This window comes from Pogoniulus pusillus, chromosome 12, assembly GCF_015220805.1.
Source record: "Pogoniulus pusillus isolate bPogPus1 chromosome 12, bPogPus1.pri, whole genome shotgun sequence".
Taxonomy (NCBI): Eukaryota; Metazoa; Chordata; class Aves; order Piciformes; family Lybiidae; genus Pogoniulus; species Pogoniulus pusillus.
The window spans coordinates 30,407,958-30,427,394 of record NC_087275.1 but is presented as its reverse complement, the minus strand read 5'-3'; the positions used below and the strand labels follow the sequence as shown (position 1 = coordinate 30,427,394).

General features: G+C 52.0%; 1 protein-coding gene across 2 annotated transcripts in view; it reads left to right on the top strand.

Moving 5' to 3' along the window:
* Positions 1-4,514: 4,514 nt before the first annotated feature.
* The window catches only part of PTCHD1 (patched domain containing 1), a 41,447-nt gene continuing 26,524 nt past the window's right edge, over positions 4,515-19,437 (top strand). The window contains exon 1 of one of the 2 annotated variants that reach the window (XM_064152006.1): positions 4,515-5,319. In XM_064152006.1, coding sequence (XP_064008076.1) covers positions 4,891-5,319 — 429 coding nt within the window. In that variant the 5' untranslated portion in view covers positions 4,515-4,890. The remainder of the gene's footprint in view (positions 5,320-19,437) is intronic. The other variant, XM_064152007.1, reaches the window with a different exon arrangement.

Sequence of the window (19,437 nt, the reverse complement as noted above, 5' to 3'; positions counted from 1 at the left end):
GAGAAGGTGGGACTGGGGAGATGGAAAGAGCAAAGTGAACAGTTTCTTTCATTAAATATACACTGCTAACTGCTCTGAGATGGGCTTGCATTTTCCCATGGTTGCTTCTAGAAAGCCTTTTTCAGTACGAGCAAGCTGCCATCCTTGTGGGAGAAGTGCTGCATGTGTCAGTGAAAAGAGTGATGCTTTTGGGTAATCGTCCTACTCTGATGGGACCCAGACTGGAGATAAGGAGGAGGCCTCCTCCTGCTTCATTTTCCTGTTACAGGCAAACAGACAAAAGCTCCAAGTTGTGAGGTTCCCTCACCAATCAGCAATGGGAGATTAACTTTATCGTTAACCTTGTCTGTGCCCTCGCCAATTTAATTGGCATTGGCCCAGGTCCCAGACCTAAGGCCAAGAAATACAGAGCAGAGCTCAGTCGGGTGGTGCAATGAGAGCTCCTGCTCTCCCCATCCATTCTGGGCTGGCTGCATGTTGGTCTGGTCCCTTGGCACAAAACCCATTGTCTTTGCACGTCACCAGCCAGACCTTCAGCAGGTATAAATGAGCGTAACGCAGAGGACTTTGGTGAAAAAGGTTTTGCATCCCTTAAGCCAAAATTATTACACTGTCCTTGAAAACCTTCCTTTTTGTTCCCTTAAAAAAAAACAACAAAGCAAACAAACAAAAAAAAGTAAAATTCTTTGTTATCCATCTCCTCACTGTGGGTAACCTCATTCTCTCCAAGCTCCAGCTGGAACCTGCATCACACATTGCTCAGTGCTCTGTTGCAAAAATCATTCCCCACTTGCAGCACTAAATCCCCTGTACACACTCCTAAAATATCTTCTCTGGTTCCTTATGCCTAACTAAACAACGCAAAATCTTGATTCTCTGCATACCTCCCACAGCCAGCCCAGCTGCTCCTGCCACCTTTCCTTTCCCCTAGGCCCTCTTTACTCATCCAAAGTTACTCATCAGGAATCCCTTCCTCCAGCACTTCTCTGAGCTTTCTCTTTCAGATGGACCCTTTTGGAGGAGGTAGGTGGGAGAGAAGTTATTTTAAATCAAACCTTGTGCACTTCTTCCTTTCCCATTAGTTTAAAAACTGGCCATCATAACAAGATTTGAGCAAATTGATGCTCGTTTCTGGGTGTTCAAAGCATCTTGCTTGTGCTCATAAAGAGCTAAAGCCCTGCAGCCTGGGCTGCTTGACCCACCCAGGCCTCATGCACCCCCCAGGGTCTCATACTTAGCCACCAGACCTTGAGAGCTCCTGAGTGTGTGTTGAGAGTCTCTTTGCACAGGTCTAAGAGTTAACAAATGTTTCACAGCAGGCAGGTCTGCTCTTGAGAGCAGACTTGAACCCTCTGCAGATGCCATGTTTATGAGTCACATCTTCTCCATCTCCCTTTTACACTCTGTCCCCAAAAGTAGCTGCCCTGAGGCATTTGCTTTGAAAGGACATAATCATATTGTCCTCCCCCTCATTATCCCTCTTCCCAGCATCTGCACCTCGTTGTATGGTCATCTCTTCCCATCGCTCTCTCCTTAATTTGGTTTGGAAAGCCTCTAGAGCAATGAGGCATCATTATCTATTCTGTAAAGTGCCATTCAGAGCTGTAGCAGAGTAGCACGTAGACGTGATAGAAATGCTGCCCTTCCGCTTCCTCCCAAAGATAGGCAGAGCCGGGTAGTGCTCCGCAGGTTAACACACCCACCCAGCACATGCTGCTGGCAAGAGCTCCACTTGCTGGAGCATTCCCCTCCGGCAGCAGAGGTGAGCCCTGCTTTGCTTCTCACAGAGTACCCCCAGCTGCTCCGCCCCGACAACCCTATGACCACAGAACATGTTTTGATGGCGATTTTTGGAGTGCCAGAGCAGTGACAGTCGGTCAGTAGTAACAAGATGACTTCGCTATCTGCAGTCAGGAGCACCCAGAAGGCTTCTTCTCTGGTTTAGTGACATCCACAAGACAGTCACAGCACCGTAATGCTCTTGGTGTGGTTACAGCTTAGCACGGTAATCACAGAAACATTCGGGTCGGCAAAGCCCCTCAGGATCACCAAGTCCAAACTATAACTCTGCTCTACAAGGCTTACCCCTAAACCATATCCCCAAGCACCACATCCAAAACACCCTTAAACACATCCAGGGGTGGTGACTCTCCCACCATCCTGGGCATCTCATTCCAGTGCCTGACCACTTCTTGTGAAAAAGAAAATGTTTTCCTAATGTCCAGTCTAAACCTACCCAGTCACAGTTGGAATTGAATCAAGCTGCCTCCTATCTCACCTCTGTATGTCCTTCCTCTGTGGGCAACAACCCCACAGCCAAAGACAGGGGAAGGCAGAAGTTTGTAGAGTGAAATCCCATGACTGCCTTTGGAAAGACATTTCTACCTCAGCTCACAGTGCAGACTGAGGCTGGTTATGACAGGCAGTAGAGCAGGCACTGGTCTGGGACCAGAACATCCTGCAGAACAGCTGATGCAGCACTTTTCCTCTCTGACCCTACAAAATGGGTGCATTTCTCCTGGGGTCCCCTGTAGCTTACCCACTGTTAATGTGCTGAGGGCTGGATGTCAGCTCCTCAAACTCATTTTCTTGAGTACCCTAGAGACTGCAAAGCAACCATTGGATGGTGACTGAAATAATTAATAATCCTCTTCATTTTTAATAATGCTAAAGTATCTTTAATGGGCATTAAAAAAGAGGAGCAGAGATGATTCTGTCAGCAGCAATGACAAAGGCTCGTTACTTGTTGCTAATGACATAAAGCACTAGACACATCCTGATGTTTCCCTCTAATACACAGCACCATGACTAAGCCTACGCTGTGATCTGTGAAGCATGGGAAATGGGCAGCGAGGGAACAGCACTGGACTAGGAGACCTGGTCTTTGAAGCCTGCCTTGATGCCAGACTTCATCCAGACTTGGGCACAGTTGTCTCCCAAGTCTCCTTCTGTTACCCTCATTGTGGTTTGATGTTTTTTTTCCCTTGAGCTGGTGTAGGACTGATAGAAGCAGTGGGAGCCCACCTCTGTGGGAGTGGAACCAAGCAAGGGCACAATCATACTACCAATCCCAGCACTCCTGGCTAACGGCGCTCTAGATGTAGCCAGACCAGCCCTGCAAGGCAGAGCACTGCCTAGAACATCTCCTGGGCTTCGGCACAAAATCCAGAAGAACCGGGGTGGGGACACACCTTACTGGCCTTAACTCAGCGCTGCTCAATCAAACCTTTCACTTGCTCAGCGTCAAAGCTGAGCGTTCAAGCTGCGTGATCTAGCTGTGAGTGAGGAGACGGGAACGATGTCAGGTTTTGTGCATGGAGCATCCGTGGCAGACCGTGAGCTAAGGTCAGACGCTACGGCAGTGAGAAAGGCAGGATGCCTGCCAGCCTATCCGTAACCAAAGCAGGGAGCTGCAGCAACAGGTACAGCAGCTATCATACAGAACCTGCCTGCCAACCTGCGCGTAAAAGCACCGGACCCTCAATACCAACCCCCTGCGGTTCGGGCAGTAACCGCTCGGGCCAGCTGGTGAGATCCGTCCGCCCCAATATGCCAACAGCCGGAGCTGACGCGACCAACAGGAGCGCTTCTGCTGTTTCATTGCCATGTGTGCTTAAAGACGAGGCCGTCCCACCCCGCGCTGGCAGCCGGCGGGGACAGGGGTGTACCTCCGCACAGGTGGGCAGCGCGCTCGACCACACGCCGCTGGGGCTGTCGGCTTGTGGCTAAGGGAAGGGCGGAGCGCTCCAGCGTCTCAGCACGGCACGATCCCGTCCGCGGCGGCGGGGCCGGCAGGCAGCCGAGTCCCCCCACGAAGGGCGCTGCTGGGGAGGCTCCAGGGACGGCGGGGGGCGGCCGGGGAGGGCGAGGAAGGCAGGGGCATCCCCGCCGCCAGCGCCCTGTTTCCCTAATGGGCATGTGCGGTGCGGCGCGGCTCGCACATGCCCACTCGGGCGGCGCGGGGCCGGATGGCTGTGCCGCGCTGGCGGGCGGCCGCGGTAGGCTGCGCGGCGGGAGCGCCGTCGGGCCCCTCGGGCCCCGGATCGCCCCGGGGGCAAGCGCCCAATGTTTCTGGTGGCGGTCCCCTGAACCAAGCCCACCCCACGAAACGCACACAACTCCCCTTCCACCGGGTGCGGGATTGAGAGGGTGGAGGGCGTGGACGGCCACTCCGCCCCCCCACCGCCCGCCCGACGGGGGCGCGGGCAGCCTGCCCTACCGAAGCGACCCGGGGGCGGCGGCCCGGGCGGGGCGGGGATGTGGCGGCGCGGCAGTGCTGGCGGCGGGCGGAGCCGGGCGGGGCGGGGCGGGGCGCGCCGCGGCGTCCCGAGCGCGGCCCGCGGGGCGGCCCCCGCGGGAGGCGCCGCGCTGCGCCCCGCCGCCCCGTGGTAGGCGCCGCCCGTCGTGGCCCCGCGCCCCTGGGCGGAGGGCGGCGGCGGCGGGGGCGCCGCGGAGGGCTTTCCGCGCCCCCTGCCGCGGCCGGGGGATTAGTCAGCAGTCTGCGGGCAGCCCCGCTCCCGCGCAAACTCCGCGGCGGGGGCGGCGAGCGGCGCCTGCCCCTTCCCCGCGGCGAGGGGCAGTGGGGCCGTGGCGGCGGGGCTGCCCGCTCCCCCCCCTGCACACACACACACGCCCGGCGGTCCGCGCCGCCGCTCCGCGGCCGCGGCGAGGGGTGGTGGGTTGCCAAGTCAGGCAACGAGGCGCCGGGAAACTCCTCTCGGGCACGGCGGCGTTGCAGGAGGACGAGCGCCCGAGCCACCCCGCGCACGCAGCCCGGCGGGCAGGCGCGCACACACACACGCACCGCACACACACGCACACGCGCGGCGGCGGCCCCCGGCCCCCCGCAGCCGCGGCCGGCGGGGAGGCGGCGCCCGGCGGGGCTGCCCCATGGTCTTGCGGGGGCCGTGGGGGATCTGCGGGGGCCCCGACGCGGCGCTCACCCTCCTGCGCGCCCTCCGCACTAGGATGTTGCGGCAGGTCTTGCACAGGGGGCTGGGGACGTCCTTCTCCCGGCTCGGCCACTTCGTCGCCAGCCACCCGGTGTTCTTCGCCTCGGCGCCCGTGCTTATCTCCATCCTGCTGGGCGCCAGCTTCAGCCGCTACCAGGTGGAGGAGAGCGTGGAGCACCTCCTGGCCCCTACGCACAGCCTGGCCAAGATCGAGAGGAACCTGGTGGACAGCCTTTTCCCGGTGAACCGCTCCAAGCACCGGCTCTACTCTGACCTGCAGACGCCCGGGAGGTACGGCAGGGTGATCATCACCTCCTTCCGCAAGGCCAATATGCTGGACCAGCACCACACCGATCTCATCCTCAAGGTAACCGCGGCGGGGCCCCGGGCGCTGCCACCTCTCCTGGCCCAGCGCCCCGCATCCCGCCCTGCTTCCAGCCAGCCCCCAGCCCGGTCCCCGCACCTGCCCACCCGCACGGACGCACCCGTGCTTGCCGACCGCTGCCTGCCAGCCACAGGCGCTGCCACCGCAGCCACCCGGTCACCTCCCTGCAACAGTTGGGATGCTGCCCGCCGCGGGAGCCGGCACGGCGCTCCCTTGTCAGCGCCGCAGGCTCCACTATCCTATTCCCCTACTTTATTTAACGTGTCTTCTCGTTCTATTCCTGTTTTGGTTTTATTTGCGAGAAGGTGAGCGAGAACGGCAGGGTGCTTGCTTCAGTATTTTTTTGTGCCTCTGAGCTCGCCTTGCAGCCGTGCTTCTGAGTTTAGGCGACTCGGGCTTTGATAAACTCAAACTTCAAAAACAGTTAGGTACCAAGCTGCCGAGAATGCTTTTAGGGGCTGCTGCTGTGTGCGGACTGCACTTCTGATCGGAGCAGGGTAGCGCCAAAACCTCCTTCTCACTGCTTAGGAAGGCAAATGACATAACTCAGCTGATTAGTGAGTAGTGTTCTCCACTCTCAACCCACCATCACCAAAAATGCTGTTTCCATCGGCGGAGGGAAAGGCAGCACAGCTGTAGGTTGCAGGCATGGTGCAGCCTGTGCTGCCGGTTCAAGTTAGAGCGGGCTGCATCTTTCCCTGTCACTTGAGCGGCACGGAGCGTGCGAGTCACAACCTAACAGGACATCTCACCCTACTCTATGGCATAACATGTCGGAAAGCTGCGTTTGTTGAAGCTGGTAACTGTAGCTTACACCTGAGTAGTTTTGAACAGCCAAGGAAGGAAAAAAACAGGCAGGACAGACGGGAAAACTGTGCGTCAAGAGGGGCGAGTTCACCCGAGAGAAAGGAAAGGAACGTTTACCCCTAGCTAACCTGAGGTGTGGCAAGCTCGGTCCTGCAGGTTTTCACTGTTGCCCTGTGGAAACCTTGGAGATTTCGGCATTGCTTGCCTTTTTGTTTTCCCTCCCCTTAAATGTCAAACTGCCAGCCCATCCAAAAGCCAGTGTAGCCTCAGGGAGTATCTCCTCTGAAATGAGAAGACAGATGCAAATACCTATTGTATTTGGAGAGCCCTCACTCTTTACTAAACAAGGGAATAACTGCTACAGTGGCTTTATTTCTGTTTTCTTTCCACGGTAGCCACGTACAGAAGTAAAGGACAGAGCCACTCAGTATTTTGTTTCTCCTTTCTATTTTTTCTGCTGTTGTCCTATTACCCAAAGGTAATCAGCAAACAGATTTAATGAGCATCGGCTCAACCAAGTACAGTAACAGGAATGTTACTGGCAAATGAGAACACTCCAGAGAGGCGATTTTCATTCCTTCCTTTTCCTCTACCACGAATTGCATTCGCATCCAATATGTGCACATTTACTCAGTCATAGGATAATCATGATAATGGATTTTATTCCTTTTAGCTTTTCCTCTGTGCTGCTTTCTCTAGAGCTCTGTAGTTTTATCAATAGGATGGTGCCACACAAATAAATGGTACTCGGAACCTCTCCGCAAGCAAACTTCTGCGGGAGATTGATCGCAGCAGCAGCAGCAGAAGAGCTAGAACTTGGAAAGTTCTGTCACTGTTTAACACTGCCTCATTTTTAACAGGCAGCATTTGCTAATAAAATGATTATTTTCCATTTGCTGAGATAATGAACACCGTTGCCATTTGACTGTTTACTTTTGCTGTTCGCCTGGCATTCTCAGGCGTATTTGATGCATTATTTCCAGCTCTTTATTTATCTAATTAATTCCAGTGTGTCTCCTGCAGAACAGATTATGTCTTTTGTCCTCATTATTTTTCTGTTTGTGAGGAGACCCAGGCTCTAGCAGCTGCCTGTCCAACCCTGGGGATGGCCCCGTGGGTTGATGCACAGCAAAACAGGAGGGAGAGATCCCAGCTCCTAATACCCATGGTGATGCAGGACTACATCATTTTATGTCAGCAGGGTTCACCAAGGGAAGGATAAAGGGAAAAGGTGGCCTTCAAGTTTTACCTGTATATGTGCAGTTGCACAAAGGGGAGAAGAGCAAAGGCAGCCTCAGTCCAGAGCCAACCAACTCAAGGTGCTGTACTTTTAAATAAGGGTGATTGGCAAAACCATGGAGTGTGCCTGAAAATGCTGCCATGTAGGCACAGTCAGGGCAGGGAACCTACGGGGCAGCACTTGCTTATCTTTCCTTTCCTGGAGAAGGAGGATGACCTCCCTGAGAGAGGCGGCAGGTTGGCCACCAGCTCCTCCCGCATGGTTGTTGCTGCATCTCCACCCACTAGCAGGGGGATGGGAAACCCAGGAGGATGGTTGCCCCAGGCAGGCACCAGCTGCTCTTGAGACACCTCTTCTTGGTTTCCTTACTTGCCGTATCCCACCTCATAGCCAGGGAGGGAAGGGAATGAGCATTGAACAACTACAGCTACCCTAGACATGTGGAAAGGGAAGATTTCCTCTGCTTTCAGCAGAGGAGGGAGTCGGCTTCCATTACTGTCCCCCTTGTAAAGAGATACAGACTTTGGGATCTGAACAGTTGAAATTAAATCATAGCTGATACTGTCAAACATTAATCTAACATCCTAATCAATTGATTGCTTAATGAAATAACTTCTTTGATGACCTCCTCAAAAATACTCTGGCTGGCTTAATGCAATTCCTTGCAGGCAGATGAGTGGCCTGAGGAACTCGCCATTGCCGCTGCTGTACAACACCCTGTTGGCTGCCTGGGAAGGCGTTTAGCAAAGGGCTCAGCCTCATGACTGCCTGGGGCCCGGGTCTCAAGCAGTGCTTCCAGAGCAGGAGCTGCTGCAGGACTCCCTGCTGACAGCATGCATCTGCCAGTGCGACGCTGGCTGCTCACATGACAGTGGCAGGTCTTGCTGTATGTACAAGCTGCTGCACACACAAAGTCTCTCCTGCTCATGAGCAGGAAGGCAAGTGGCTGCCTTATGTAATGGTTTTGACTTGGAGATGATGCAGAGAGCCCTTTTGTTAATTCGATTTCTCTATTGTAATCTCCACCCATAGTTCTCATAACTCCCCACACACTTAAACCATTCTAGGCCTGCCATCCCAATACTGCATTTCCAGCCAGCATGGGCATTTGTGGAAGGAAGAAACCTAAACATGTCTGGAATCTGTGGCTTTCAATAGGTGATCCAGCAAAAAGCCTTTGTAGGTCTTAGAGTGCAAGAGATGCATCAAGACCGAGGTACAGTGGGAGGGCAACAATCACATTTTACTTGCAGCTTTACCAGCTCAATAGAATCATAGCATGGTCTGGGTTGGAAGGGACCTCCAGAGGTCATCTAGTCAAGCCTCTCTGCAGTCACCAGAAGCATCCTCCACTAGATCAGGCTGCCCAGAGCCCTGTCAAGCCTCACCTTGAATATCTCCAGGGATGGAGCCCCAACCACCTGAGCACAGGGCCCTGGCATCCTTGGCAGGACCCTTCTTCCTCGAAATTTTGCTCTTTGAAGGGAAGGGGAGAAGTAGGAAGCAAAACCTAAGTGAAGAAAGCGTGTTTTTATCTTTGTGTTGCCAAGAAGTGCTCAGAGAAGCCAAAATCATTGGGATATTTGGTGTGGACCATGGTGCAGGAGTTCAGCTGACTATATAGAAAGCCTGTAGAAATTGTCTAAGCCTAGAATCCCATGGGAGAACAGTGTTAGAGCAGATCCCTTACCATTTCATGGTGGCTTTTATTTTCACTTGCAGCTAGAAACTTGGTAGGTTGAAAGGATACAGGAGATACAAACCTAGCCAGATTTTTGAACCCCACCCAGCAAACAGATTCTGATTTAGCCAGAATCTGAGCCACTCATCCTTTTAAGCCTGTTCATTCCTCTACGCTTACACCGAGTTACCTGCATTATATTACAAAAGACCTTTTTTCTTTCCTTTTAAATTAAAGGTTTCCTTTTTCCCCCCTCCTCCTCCTCTTTCTGCAGAAGAGTGGCCTCTCTTCCACTTAGATTATTGTGTTTATAACAATAACACAGTGCTAACATTCTTTTGGCACCAAAAAAACCCTCAACCCAACTCCACTTAAGATGACAAGACACAGAGATGAAAAGGGATTGAAATATAACACGCCTTGCTAAAGGGGATTGGATTTGCAGTTTGCCTCTGTGAAAAGCTGTAGATGAGGTTGTTTTTTTTCTGGTTTAAGAAACCTTTCCTTACTTCATCTCTCCACACAGTGCTTAGCCATCACCCCTCTCCTATCAACTAGCCAGCAGCAGATCTGGAGAACTGATGAGCAATTAGTCTTGTGTTTCAGGATGCATCTGTGTAAGACCTGCCTAACTTCTGATTACTGGAGAACAAAAGAGTTGAGCATCCAGATTTTGTAGACCTTGTAGCTGCTAGGGTTTTATTTCTTTCCTCTCTGCTCCTTAGTTATCTCTCTGTTTATTACCTGTGCCTGCACGCTGTTGGCTACGCTCTTCCTGAATTTCCACACTTATTTTCTCCATGTGAGGAACCTCCCTGGAGGAAATAACCCTATTTATGTTGCCTTCTCTGTGGGTACTTTCAGTTGCTTTACTGCACAACGTGGCACGCTTAAGCCATTGTTTTCAGTTGGTGGAAGTGAGTTGTGGTTTCTCAGCAGAGCCAAAAGCTGGGTTGGTCGTGATCCTGGCTAATGCAAGGTACCCTTTAAAACTTCACTTACTTCTGAATGCCTGGACACAGGCAGTCAGCTGTGGGTCTCATAGGTCTCCACCTTGTTTAGGTAGCCCCAGCACTAAAAACACTTTGAGGGGAAGAGTCAACACAACAACTAGTGAATTCTGCTAATAAAACTAGTCAGAAAGGAAAAAAGGGTGAAGAGTTGTCTTTAGAGCAAGGCTGTAAGATGTGGGGAAGAGTCCTAATACAAGAAAAACAAGGGTGTGAAAGCAGCAGAAACACAAGCCTGTTGTCATAGCAGCACAATGCTGCAGGGCTAAAATGTATCTTATGCGAAAACAGATGAGAATTAAGATACGCAGGTAAGATCTGGGCATGGCTGGGGAAGAGCACACTGCAAGGACAGCCTGGCAGCACGCACAGAAACCCCCTTGAGCTCCCACTGGCAGCAGCAGCAGCAGCAGCTCCCTGGCATGGCTCCTGCGGCCAAGAGGCTTTCAGCTCGCCTGCAGGCACCGGCTAGTGGCTGGAGCAGAGGTCCTGAAGTTGCCTGTGCCTGGGAGGACAACTGCATCCTGCCGTTCCTCTCCACTGCCCCTGCCATTATCTGTCAGCCCCAGCTGTGACAGGGCCCCTCCACTCTCCCTCCTGCCTCATGCCATGGTGTGATGCTCCTCTACAACTCTGTGCCCTGAGCTGCTGCCAGCTATGCAGCCCGGGCTAGGAGTGCCCAGCACAGCATGGGGAATCACCTTTCCTGCCTTGGAAGGTCAGCCCTCGCCTCCCATCTAACAAACACAGCTCCTGGGGGACAGATTTCTCAGTACCTGTCTGCATGTGTGTGACAAGGGACATGGCATCTCTGGGAAGGCACAGCCAACAGGCAGGGCAGGCATTGGAAGCCAGGAACCTCTGTGTGTCACAGCCACTGAGGCCAGGCCATCGACATCCCAAGCAGTGCTGAAAGGCTTGGGAAGAGCTGCTAGGACTCCCCTGCAACCACATTTGGCATTCCAAAAGCTGTGCCTGAAGCCTGCCTTTAAAGTTGGAGTTTACAGCAGGAGAACCCCCACTCCTGTCAGAAGGGAGAAAGAGTCCTTCAGTTTCAGTGATGGCTGTGAAGTCACAGCTATTAAGGCTCCCTGCAGTGAGGAAGGGACTGTTCATCACACTTCTGCTGGAGAATCACAGCATCACAGAATATTAGGAAGAGACCTTGAAAGCTCATCCAGTCCAACCCCCCCTGCCAGAGCAAGAGCACCTAGAGCAGATCACACAGGAACACATCCAGGCAGGTCTTGAATATCTCCACCAGAGAAGGAGACTCTACAACCGCCCTGTGCAGCCTCTTCTGTCACCCTCACAGGGGAAAAAAAACCTTCCTCGTGTTTCCATGGAACTTCCTATGCCTCAGCTTCCACCCATTGCCCCTTGGCCTGGCATTGGGCATCACCCAGCAGAGCCTGGCTCCAGCCTCCTGGCACTCACCCTGCACATCTTTATCACAGACTCATAGAATCAGTCAGGGCTGGAAGGGACCACAAGGAGCAGCCAGTTCCCAACCCCCCTGCCATGGCCAGGGACACCCTACCCTAGATCAGCCTGGCCTTAAACACCTCCAGAGATGGGGCCTCAACCACCTTCCTGGGCAACCCATTCCAGCCTCTCACCACTCTCCTGCTCAACAACTTCCTCCTCACCTCCAGCCTGAGCCTACCCATCTCAAGCTTTGCTCCATCTCCCCTAGTCCTGTCACTACCTGGTAGCCTGAAAAGTACATCACATGAACAGACTGGGTGATGGGTTGGACTGGATGACCTTGGAGGTGTCTTCCCATCTGGTTGATTCTCTGATTCTATGAGAAGCCCTTGGCAAGGGCCTGCACTGTGTATGCAGCCCCCTGAAAAGCAGGGGTTGATGTTTATGTAGAGGTCTGGCATGCTCGGAGGCCACCGGCAGTGGAGCTGATGCAAAATCAGCCACAGGAGCAAAGTTCTCATCTCTTAGTTTTTTTCACCATCATGAAAAAAAGATCTCAGAGCTCTACAGAGAGGTTTTCTCTTGCCTGGATCTCCTGTCCTCTGGCAGCAGTCAGCCCAAAACCCAGCTTGGGCTTCTTGCAGTGGGATAAGTTCAGACAGAATTATGAGGACAATTGTCAGAATTAAGAAGGTGTTGATTAGAAAAGCTTCTGCACTCCAGATTAGGGTGGGGGTGTGTGTGGGGGGGGAACCCAAAATTAGCAATTTTCTGTAGCTACCAAGAAGGCAGATGGAAATAGAAATGCAGGCACATCTGCCACTTGAGGCTCTAATAGTTGTTCCTCAATTGATGACTTGGAGCTTGAACAATTTTTAGCTTTTATTTACATGAAAATTGTTTGCAGAAAATATAATTCAGCACGTTTTGGACAGCTGAAACAAAAAAAAAAGAGTGGCAAAAATGCACAGCTTGCATAATTAGTGTCTTAGCATCCCTTCAGGAAACCTGACTGTAGGACTGCTAGGAAAAGAGCTCTGCTACTCATAGTGATTCCTCCTGCACGCTCTCTGCCTGCAGCTCCTCCTGTTCCTCCTGAGCCAGGAGGATCTGGTGGCTTCCTCCACTGGATCTGTGCACACAGAATCTGTCTGGTTGGAAGAGACCTCAAAGATCATCCAGTCCAACCCTCAAACCAGAACTCTCCATGCCTTGGTTGGGCTTGGCTCAGTCAGGAGGCTGCTGCCCACCAGCCCCCATTGAACCTTGGCTCTCAGGCTGACAGCAGGGCACAGCCCCATTTAGAATCATAGAATCAGGCAGGATTGGAAGGGACCACAAGGATCAGCCAGTGCCAACCCCTGCCATGCCCAGGGACACCCTACCCTAGAGCAGGCTGCACACAGCCTCAGCCAGCCTGGCCTCAAACACCTCCAGCCATGGGGCCTCAACCACCTCCCTGGGCAACCCCTGCCAGCCTCTCACCACTCTCCTGCTCAACAACTTCCTCCTCACCTCCAGCCTGAACCTACTCATCTCCAGCTTTGCTCCATTCCCCCTAGTCCTGTCTCTCCCTGATAGCCTAAAAAGTCCCTCCCCAGCTTTTTTAGAGGCCCCCTTTAGATACTGTAAGGCCACAGTAAGGTCACCTGGGAGCCTCTTTTCTCCAGACTGAACAAGCCCAACTCTTTCAGTCTGTGCTCATAGCAGAGGAGGTACTTTGCCTTCCCCCTCTGCACCTTCTGATGAAAATACACTCTTCAAGAGTTTAATTTTACCCCTGTCTCCAGAGCACAGTGTTTTCTCTCATGAATTAAGCTCTCATAACCATTTTACATTTTGACTGAGGACATCTCTAGAAGCAAATTAAAAAAGCACTTTGCAAAGACATGAATTGCCAGAGATTACTGAGATCATATAAAAAGGGCAGAAAATTATAGCTAGCCACTAAAGGCTCTTCCTCCATTTTCCTTGGCACAAGTTACCTGTAAAAACTACAAAAAGAGAGTAAAAACTGCCAAAAGAAATTCCAAACTACCAAAAAAAGAGTAAAAACTACACAAACTGAGTAAACCCTATCAAAAAGGGCAACCCAGCTGCCTGTTCAATGTCATTATAGATGATCTGGACCAGGGGATTGAGTCCAGCAGCAGTAAGGTTGCAGATGACATCAAGCTAGGAGCAGCTGTGGAGCTGTTGGAGGGTAGGAGAGCCCTGCAGAGGGACCTGGCCAGGCTGGATGGGTGGGCAGAGGCCAAGGGGATGAGATTGAACAAGGCCAAGGGCAGGATTCTACACTTTGGCCACAACAACCCCAAGCAGCACTGCAGGCTGGGGCCAGAGTGTCTGAGAGCAGGCAGGCAGAGAGGGAGCTGGGGGTGCTGGGAGAGAGGAGCTGAAGCTGACCCAGCAGTGTGCCCAGGTGGGCAGCAGAGCCAGTGGCATCCTGGGCTGGCTCAGGAGCAGTGTGGGCAGTAGGACAAGGGAGGTTATTCTGCCCCTGTGCTCAGCATTGCTCAGGCCACACCTTGAGTGCTGAGTCCAGTTCTGGGCTCCTCAATTCAAAAGAGAGCTGTTGAGGTGCTGGAAGGTGTTTGGAGCAGGGCAGCAAGGCTGGGGAGGGGCCTGGAGCACAGCCCTGTGAGGAGAGGCTGAGGGAGCTGGGGGGGTGCAGCCTGCAGCAGAGGAGGCTCAGGGCAGAGCTCATTGCTGCCTGCAGCTGCCTGCAGGGAGGCTGTAGCCAGGTGGGGTTGGGCTCTGCTGCCAGGCAGCCAGTAGCAGAAGAAGGGGACATAGTCTGAAGCTGTGCCAGGGCAGGTTCAGGCTGGATGTTGTTAGGAAGTTGTTGGCAGAGAGAGTGATTGGCATTGGAATGGGCTGCCCAGGGAGGTGGTGGAGTGGCTGTGCCTGGAGGTGTTGAAGCCAAGCCTGGCTGGGGCACTTAGTGCCATGGTCTGGTTGGTTGGGCAGGGCTGGGTGCTAGGTTGGGCTGGCTGAGCTTGGAGCTCTCTTCCAACCTGCTTGATTCCATGATTCTATGTGAAAATTAAGCCTATATTTAAAATCATTGCCTTCAGCTTGTTTTCTAGTTTTTCTGTCTTAAACCCAAAATAGTGATGGGATTTTAAGTAGTAGTAGATAATGAGTTCAGTTTTCAGTTGAGTTTTGAGCCTTCTCAGGCTGTTGTCCATAACCATGAGATCAGATTATTTATTTTTTAATGAAAAGTTGTGATTATTTTTTTATGTTATTTGTTTCTAAATCACATTTCAGGCTCCAGAGAAGTACTGCAGGCTGAGGGAGAAGCCAAACTTGATGACACTGGAACAGATTGCCCAGGGAGGTTGTGGCTGCTCCCTCCCTGGAGGGGTTCAAGGCCAGGTTGGATGAGGCCTTGAGCAACCTGTTCTAGTGGGAGGTGTCCCTGCTTATGGCAGGGGGTTGGAACTGGCTGATCTTTGAGGCCCCTTCCAACCTAAACCATTCTATGATTCTATGAAAATGACAGTAAAAAGAAATCATAAAGAGTTGGCAGCACTGAGTGGAGTGAATGTGAACCATCAGCTGTGGACTGAAATAGTAAATGGAGTCAAATAATAGCAACAACAACAAAAGAAAGTGATGTCTGACCTCTAACGTCTCTCTGTGTGCCAGATCATTTGCAGGACAGACAGGAGGGCATCTGTGTGTCTAGCTGGTTTTGTCTAGTTGGCCCTTCACTGACTGTATATCAAGTAACAAAGCACAGTCAAGTCCTTACAATAAGTAATGTCCCCTTCAAAACACAGCACAGCAGCAAAAGCAAACACATTTTTGCAGTGGGTGTGATGAGCAGGTCACTGTACTCAGCCTTGATGTTAAGCCTTGATGGCTGCCACTCTGATCCAGCTCCTAAGGGAGCTGAGATGTCTTTCCATGAGCCAGGAATAGGAACTTGGCAAGGCTGCAGTGGCTGGTTGCATGCTGCTGTCACTCTTCTCAGCCTGGGAGAAAAGCTGTGAGGTGAGATGCATGTGGGACATGGGTGGCCATCACTGGCTCCTCTTTGCCCATGGCTTTGATTGGGATAGCTCCTTATGGAACATGCACTTAGAGGATTGCCATGGTCTAGTTGACTGGATAGGGCTGAGGGATAGGTTGGACTGGATGATCTTGGAGGTCTCTTCCAACCTGGTTGATTCTGTGATTCTATGATTTCTGGGATTGGGCCATTCTGCAAACCAGTCAGAGTTTCTAACCCCTCTCTGCTGGGATGGGATCTGTTTGCTTCACAAGGAGGCCACAGACTTTTGTTGTTGCCTGATTAAACTGACAAAATTCTAGTGATGCCAGCTGGTCTCTGACATTAAAGAAAGGGCTTCTGAATAAAGCAAAGGGGATAGAGGTTTTCCTCACCCCTTCCTGCAGCTCCCTGCATCTTTTGTGGGGACTGAATGAAATCAAACTTTCCTTTCTGTCCTGAATATACAGCTGTAAGTACAACCCTTCTGCCTTCAGGTTCAGCTTTGTTGCCACTGCTGGAAGTGCCAAGCTCTGCATGGGGAAGAGCTGTCTTGCACAGCCTGGTGTAGGGCTTGGCCAAACCCGGGCAGCCAAACAGAGCCTACTCGGGGGGCCCTGGTTCTCAGCGCCTCTCTTCCTGTGCTGATGGCAGAGGTAGGAGGACTGGCAGCCAAACAAACAGCTTGAAGAAATCTTTGCAGCCACAGCTTTCTGAGGCCCTGGAGCAAATGGCTTAGCCCAGGATAAGTGAAAGGATTTTAGCTTTTGCTTCCTGGCATCCCATCCTGGGCCCATGGGCAAAAGCAGCCAGCAGGGCGATGCGATTTCACCACTTCTGGTCTGTCAGCTGTGCCACAGGCTGAAACGTTGCTTGGTGTGCAGGCATGAGACTAGTACATCCCTCACCTGCAGGTATTTACAGAGAGGGATTTGTGTCCCAGTTGAAGCCATCTTTCCTCTCTATCTAAAATAAATAATTGAGTGAGCGTGGGACTTAAGAGTAAACAAAAGCCAGGACCAAGATTTTGCCACATGCAAATGGCTGAGGGCTGCTGAAGGAAGAGACAAGGCTGCTCCAGAAATCTCTGGCATGGTGTGGGACACACATAAACAGCATTTCCAGAGGGGAGAAGGGGTTTGGAAGTGATGGTCAGCGTTGAGACAGCAATGAAAGGGAGAGGTGGAAGTTATCATTTCACGCCTGAGTGCTTTCAGGGACAGTGTGCCACCGTGGCAAGGCAGCTCAGGAGGCGATGTTGTGGAGCTCTCATGCTGCAGTGCTCTGGCATCTCAGCAGTAAACTGCTTTCTGGTTCCTTCCACTATTAGCTAGCTGAAAAAAGCAGTGAGTGATGAGCAAGCAGTGCATGTCTCCCTTCAAGAAAAAAAACATTCATTCAGCTTTATTATTTCTTTAAATCTCCCTTTCTCCTAATAGGATTGGAAAGGATAAAAAACTAGCTGGATAAATGAGCATCTGGGGGTTCAGTTGTTTGTCCCAGTAGTAGGTGCCAGGTTTATTCAGGATATGGTTAGTTGCTATTAAAATCTGCTGCACTGAGGAAGGCAGCATGCATTATGCATTAGCATATTGCTGCTGTTGTCCCCATCCACAACAGCCTTTATCATCTCCTGTGAACAAACTCCAGTTTCCTGGGGAACCTCCTGGTGTACCACAGGCAAGCCAAATTGCAGACTGTGTAATCCCTTGAACTGGTAGGATGTGTCCTTGCAGCCTTCTGGACCTTCAGTTTTCTCTGGGAGCCAGTCAGCTGGGGCTCCAAGCGTGGGCTGTGGATGCAAGTGGAAAAATCTGGGTGGCCACAGTTGAATCCCCAGCATGGCATCAGAGAGGAGAGTGTCACCGGACTGCAGCTGTCAGCAGGGAAGAGGCAGCAGCCCAAGGGTGCACAGGCAGCCACGGGCAAGCAAAGGGAGAGGGACAGCCTGCAGCCGTGCTGCAGTGTGCCCCTGCCCTGCAGGAAAGCAATAGAGGGGGCTTATGTAGGACGTGGTCTGAAAAAGTGCCATGCAAGTAAAGTGATGTGTTTGTCCTCAGGATGCAAGTCTGAGCCAGGTTTCCTGGAGCTGAGTCCTGGGCACTGAGGTAGTGCTGGACATAGTTTGCTGGGAGGGAGGAAATGGCAGGTTTTCCACTTTGGCTGGTTGCCTACAATTGGAGACCAAGAACTGTGGCCACTGGCAAAGCTCAGAGTATGTCTCCTAGCTGCTCTAAACTGCACAAGCTTGCAGCCAGCTCTGGGGGCTGCTTGTCTGCCAGGATGTGCCAGGATGCAGAGCTGGCTGCGTGCTCTCCTCTGCTCCCCAAAGCCTCATCGTTGGATCACACAGGGGTCAGGTGTCCCCACACACAGTGTCCGCTCCAGCACAGCGCAGCCTCTCAAGAAGTACCAGGCCACCACTGCAGAACAGGCTCCTGAGTCTGAAATGATCATTTCCAAGAAGATATGAGTATTTTAGGTATGACATTTAGCTGCTAGCCTTTCACTGAAGCTGCTGTAACAGCTGTGACAGATGAGGTTATTTTATCACCTCAATATTAAAAGAAAGTGCTTCAGTTGTAGAAGGAAGCAATTGCAGCAGTGAGGCAGGGTAGGTAAATAGCAACACACATTGCTTGGTAGAAGTTGCATGATGGTTTAGTTCCTCCTGCATTGTCATCTCTGAAGGAGTTGTGTTGTGATTCTAATACAGTCAGGAGATTCCTTCTGTTCCTCTGAGTTGCATTCAGCTATGCTTCTTTATACGACACCTGATTTTACAACCACTGTCAGTGAGAACCATACAGTAGCTGCCACTGCAAACAATTTAAATCAGATGTAAGTCTTTAATTCAGTAAATCAGGGCATTGGCCCCAAACTGTAACAATCTATAGCTGGCTTCATACTCAAAAAGCTCTCTTGGAGACATGGACATGCTGGAATGTGTCTAGAGAAGGGCCACAAGGATGCTCAATGGGCTGGAGCTCCTCTGCTGTGAGGACAGGCTGAGAGAGTTGGGGCTGTTCAGTTTGGAGCCAAGGAGACCTTATTGTGGCCTTCCAGTGTCTGGAGGGAACGGATAAAAAAGCTGGAGAGAAACTTTTTATGGTGCCAGGTAGTGCTAAGACTGGGGAGAATGGAACCAAGCTAGAGGAGGGCAGATTTAGGTTGGACGTTAGGAAGAAGTTCTTCATCATGAGGGTGGTGAGACACTGGCACAGGTTGCCCAGGGAGGTGCCAGCCTCATGCCTGGAGGTTCTTAAGGCCAGGTTGGATGTGGCTCTGAGCAAGCTGATCTAGTGGAAAGTGTCCCTGACCATGGGAGGAGGGTTTGAAGTGGATAACCTTTGAGGTCCCTTCCAACCCTGACAGTTCTGTGATTCTGTGAACAACTGGAAAGAGAGGGAGCATTTGCCTGTTTGGTTACTCGGGTTGATATTATTGGCATGTTCCAGCAAATCTTTCAGTTTGTTTCATTCCATAGAATCATAGAATCAACCAGTTTGGAAGAGAGCTCCAAGCTCATCCAGTCCAACCTAGCACCCAGCCCTATCCAGTCAACCAGACCATGGCACTGAGTGCCTCATCCAGGCTTTGCTTCAACACCTCCAGGCACGGCGACTCCACCACCTCCCTGGGCAGCCCATTCCAATGCCAAACACTCTCTCTGACAACAACTTCCTCCTCACATCCAGCCTAGACCTGCCCTGGCACAACTTGAGACTGTGTCCCCTTGTTCTGTTGCTGCTTGCCTGGCAGCAGAGCCCAACCCCACCTGGCTACAGCCTCCCTTCAGGTAGTTGTAGACAGCAATGAGCTCTGCCCTGAGCCTCCTCTCTTCCAGGCTAAACAACTCCATTTCAGAAGAAAGTTGTGCAGAAGCCCCTGTCCTGCACAGACAGAGATTTGTTCTCCCTCCACAATGGAGAAT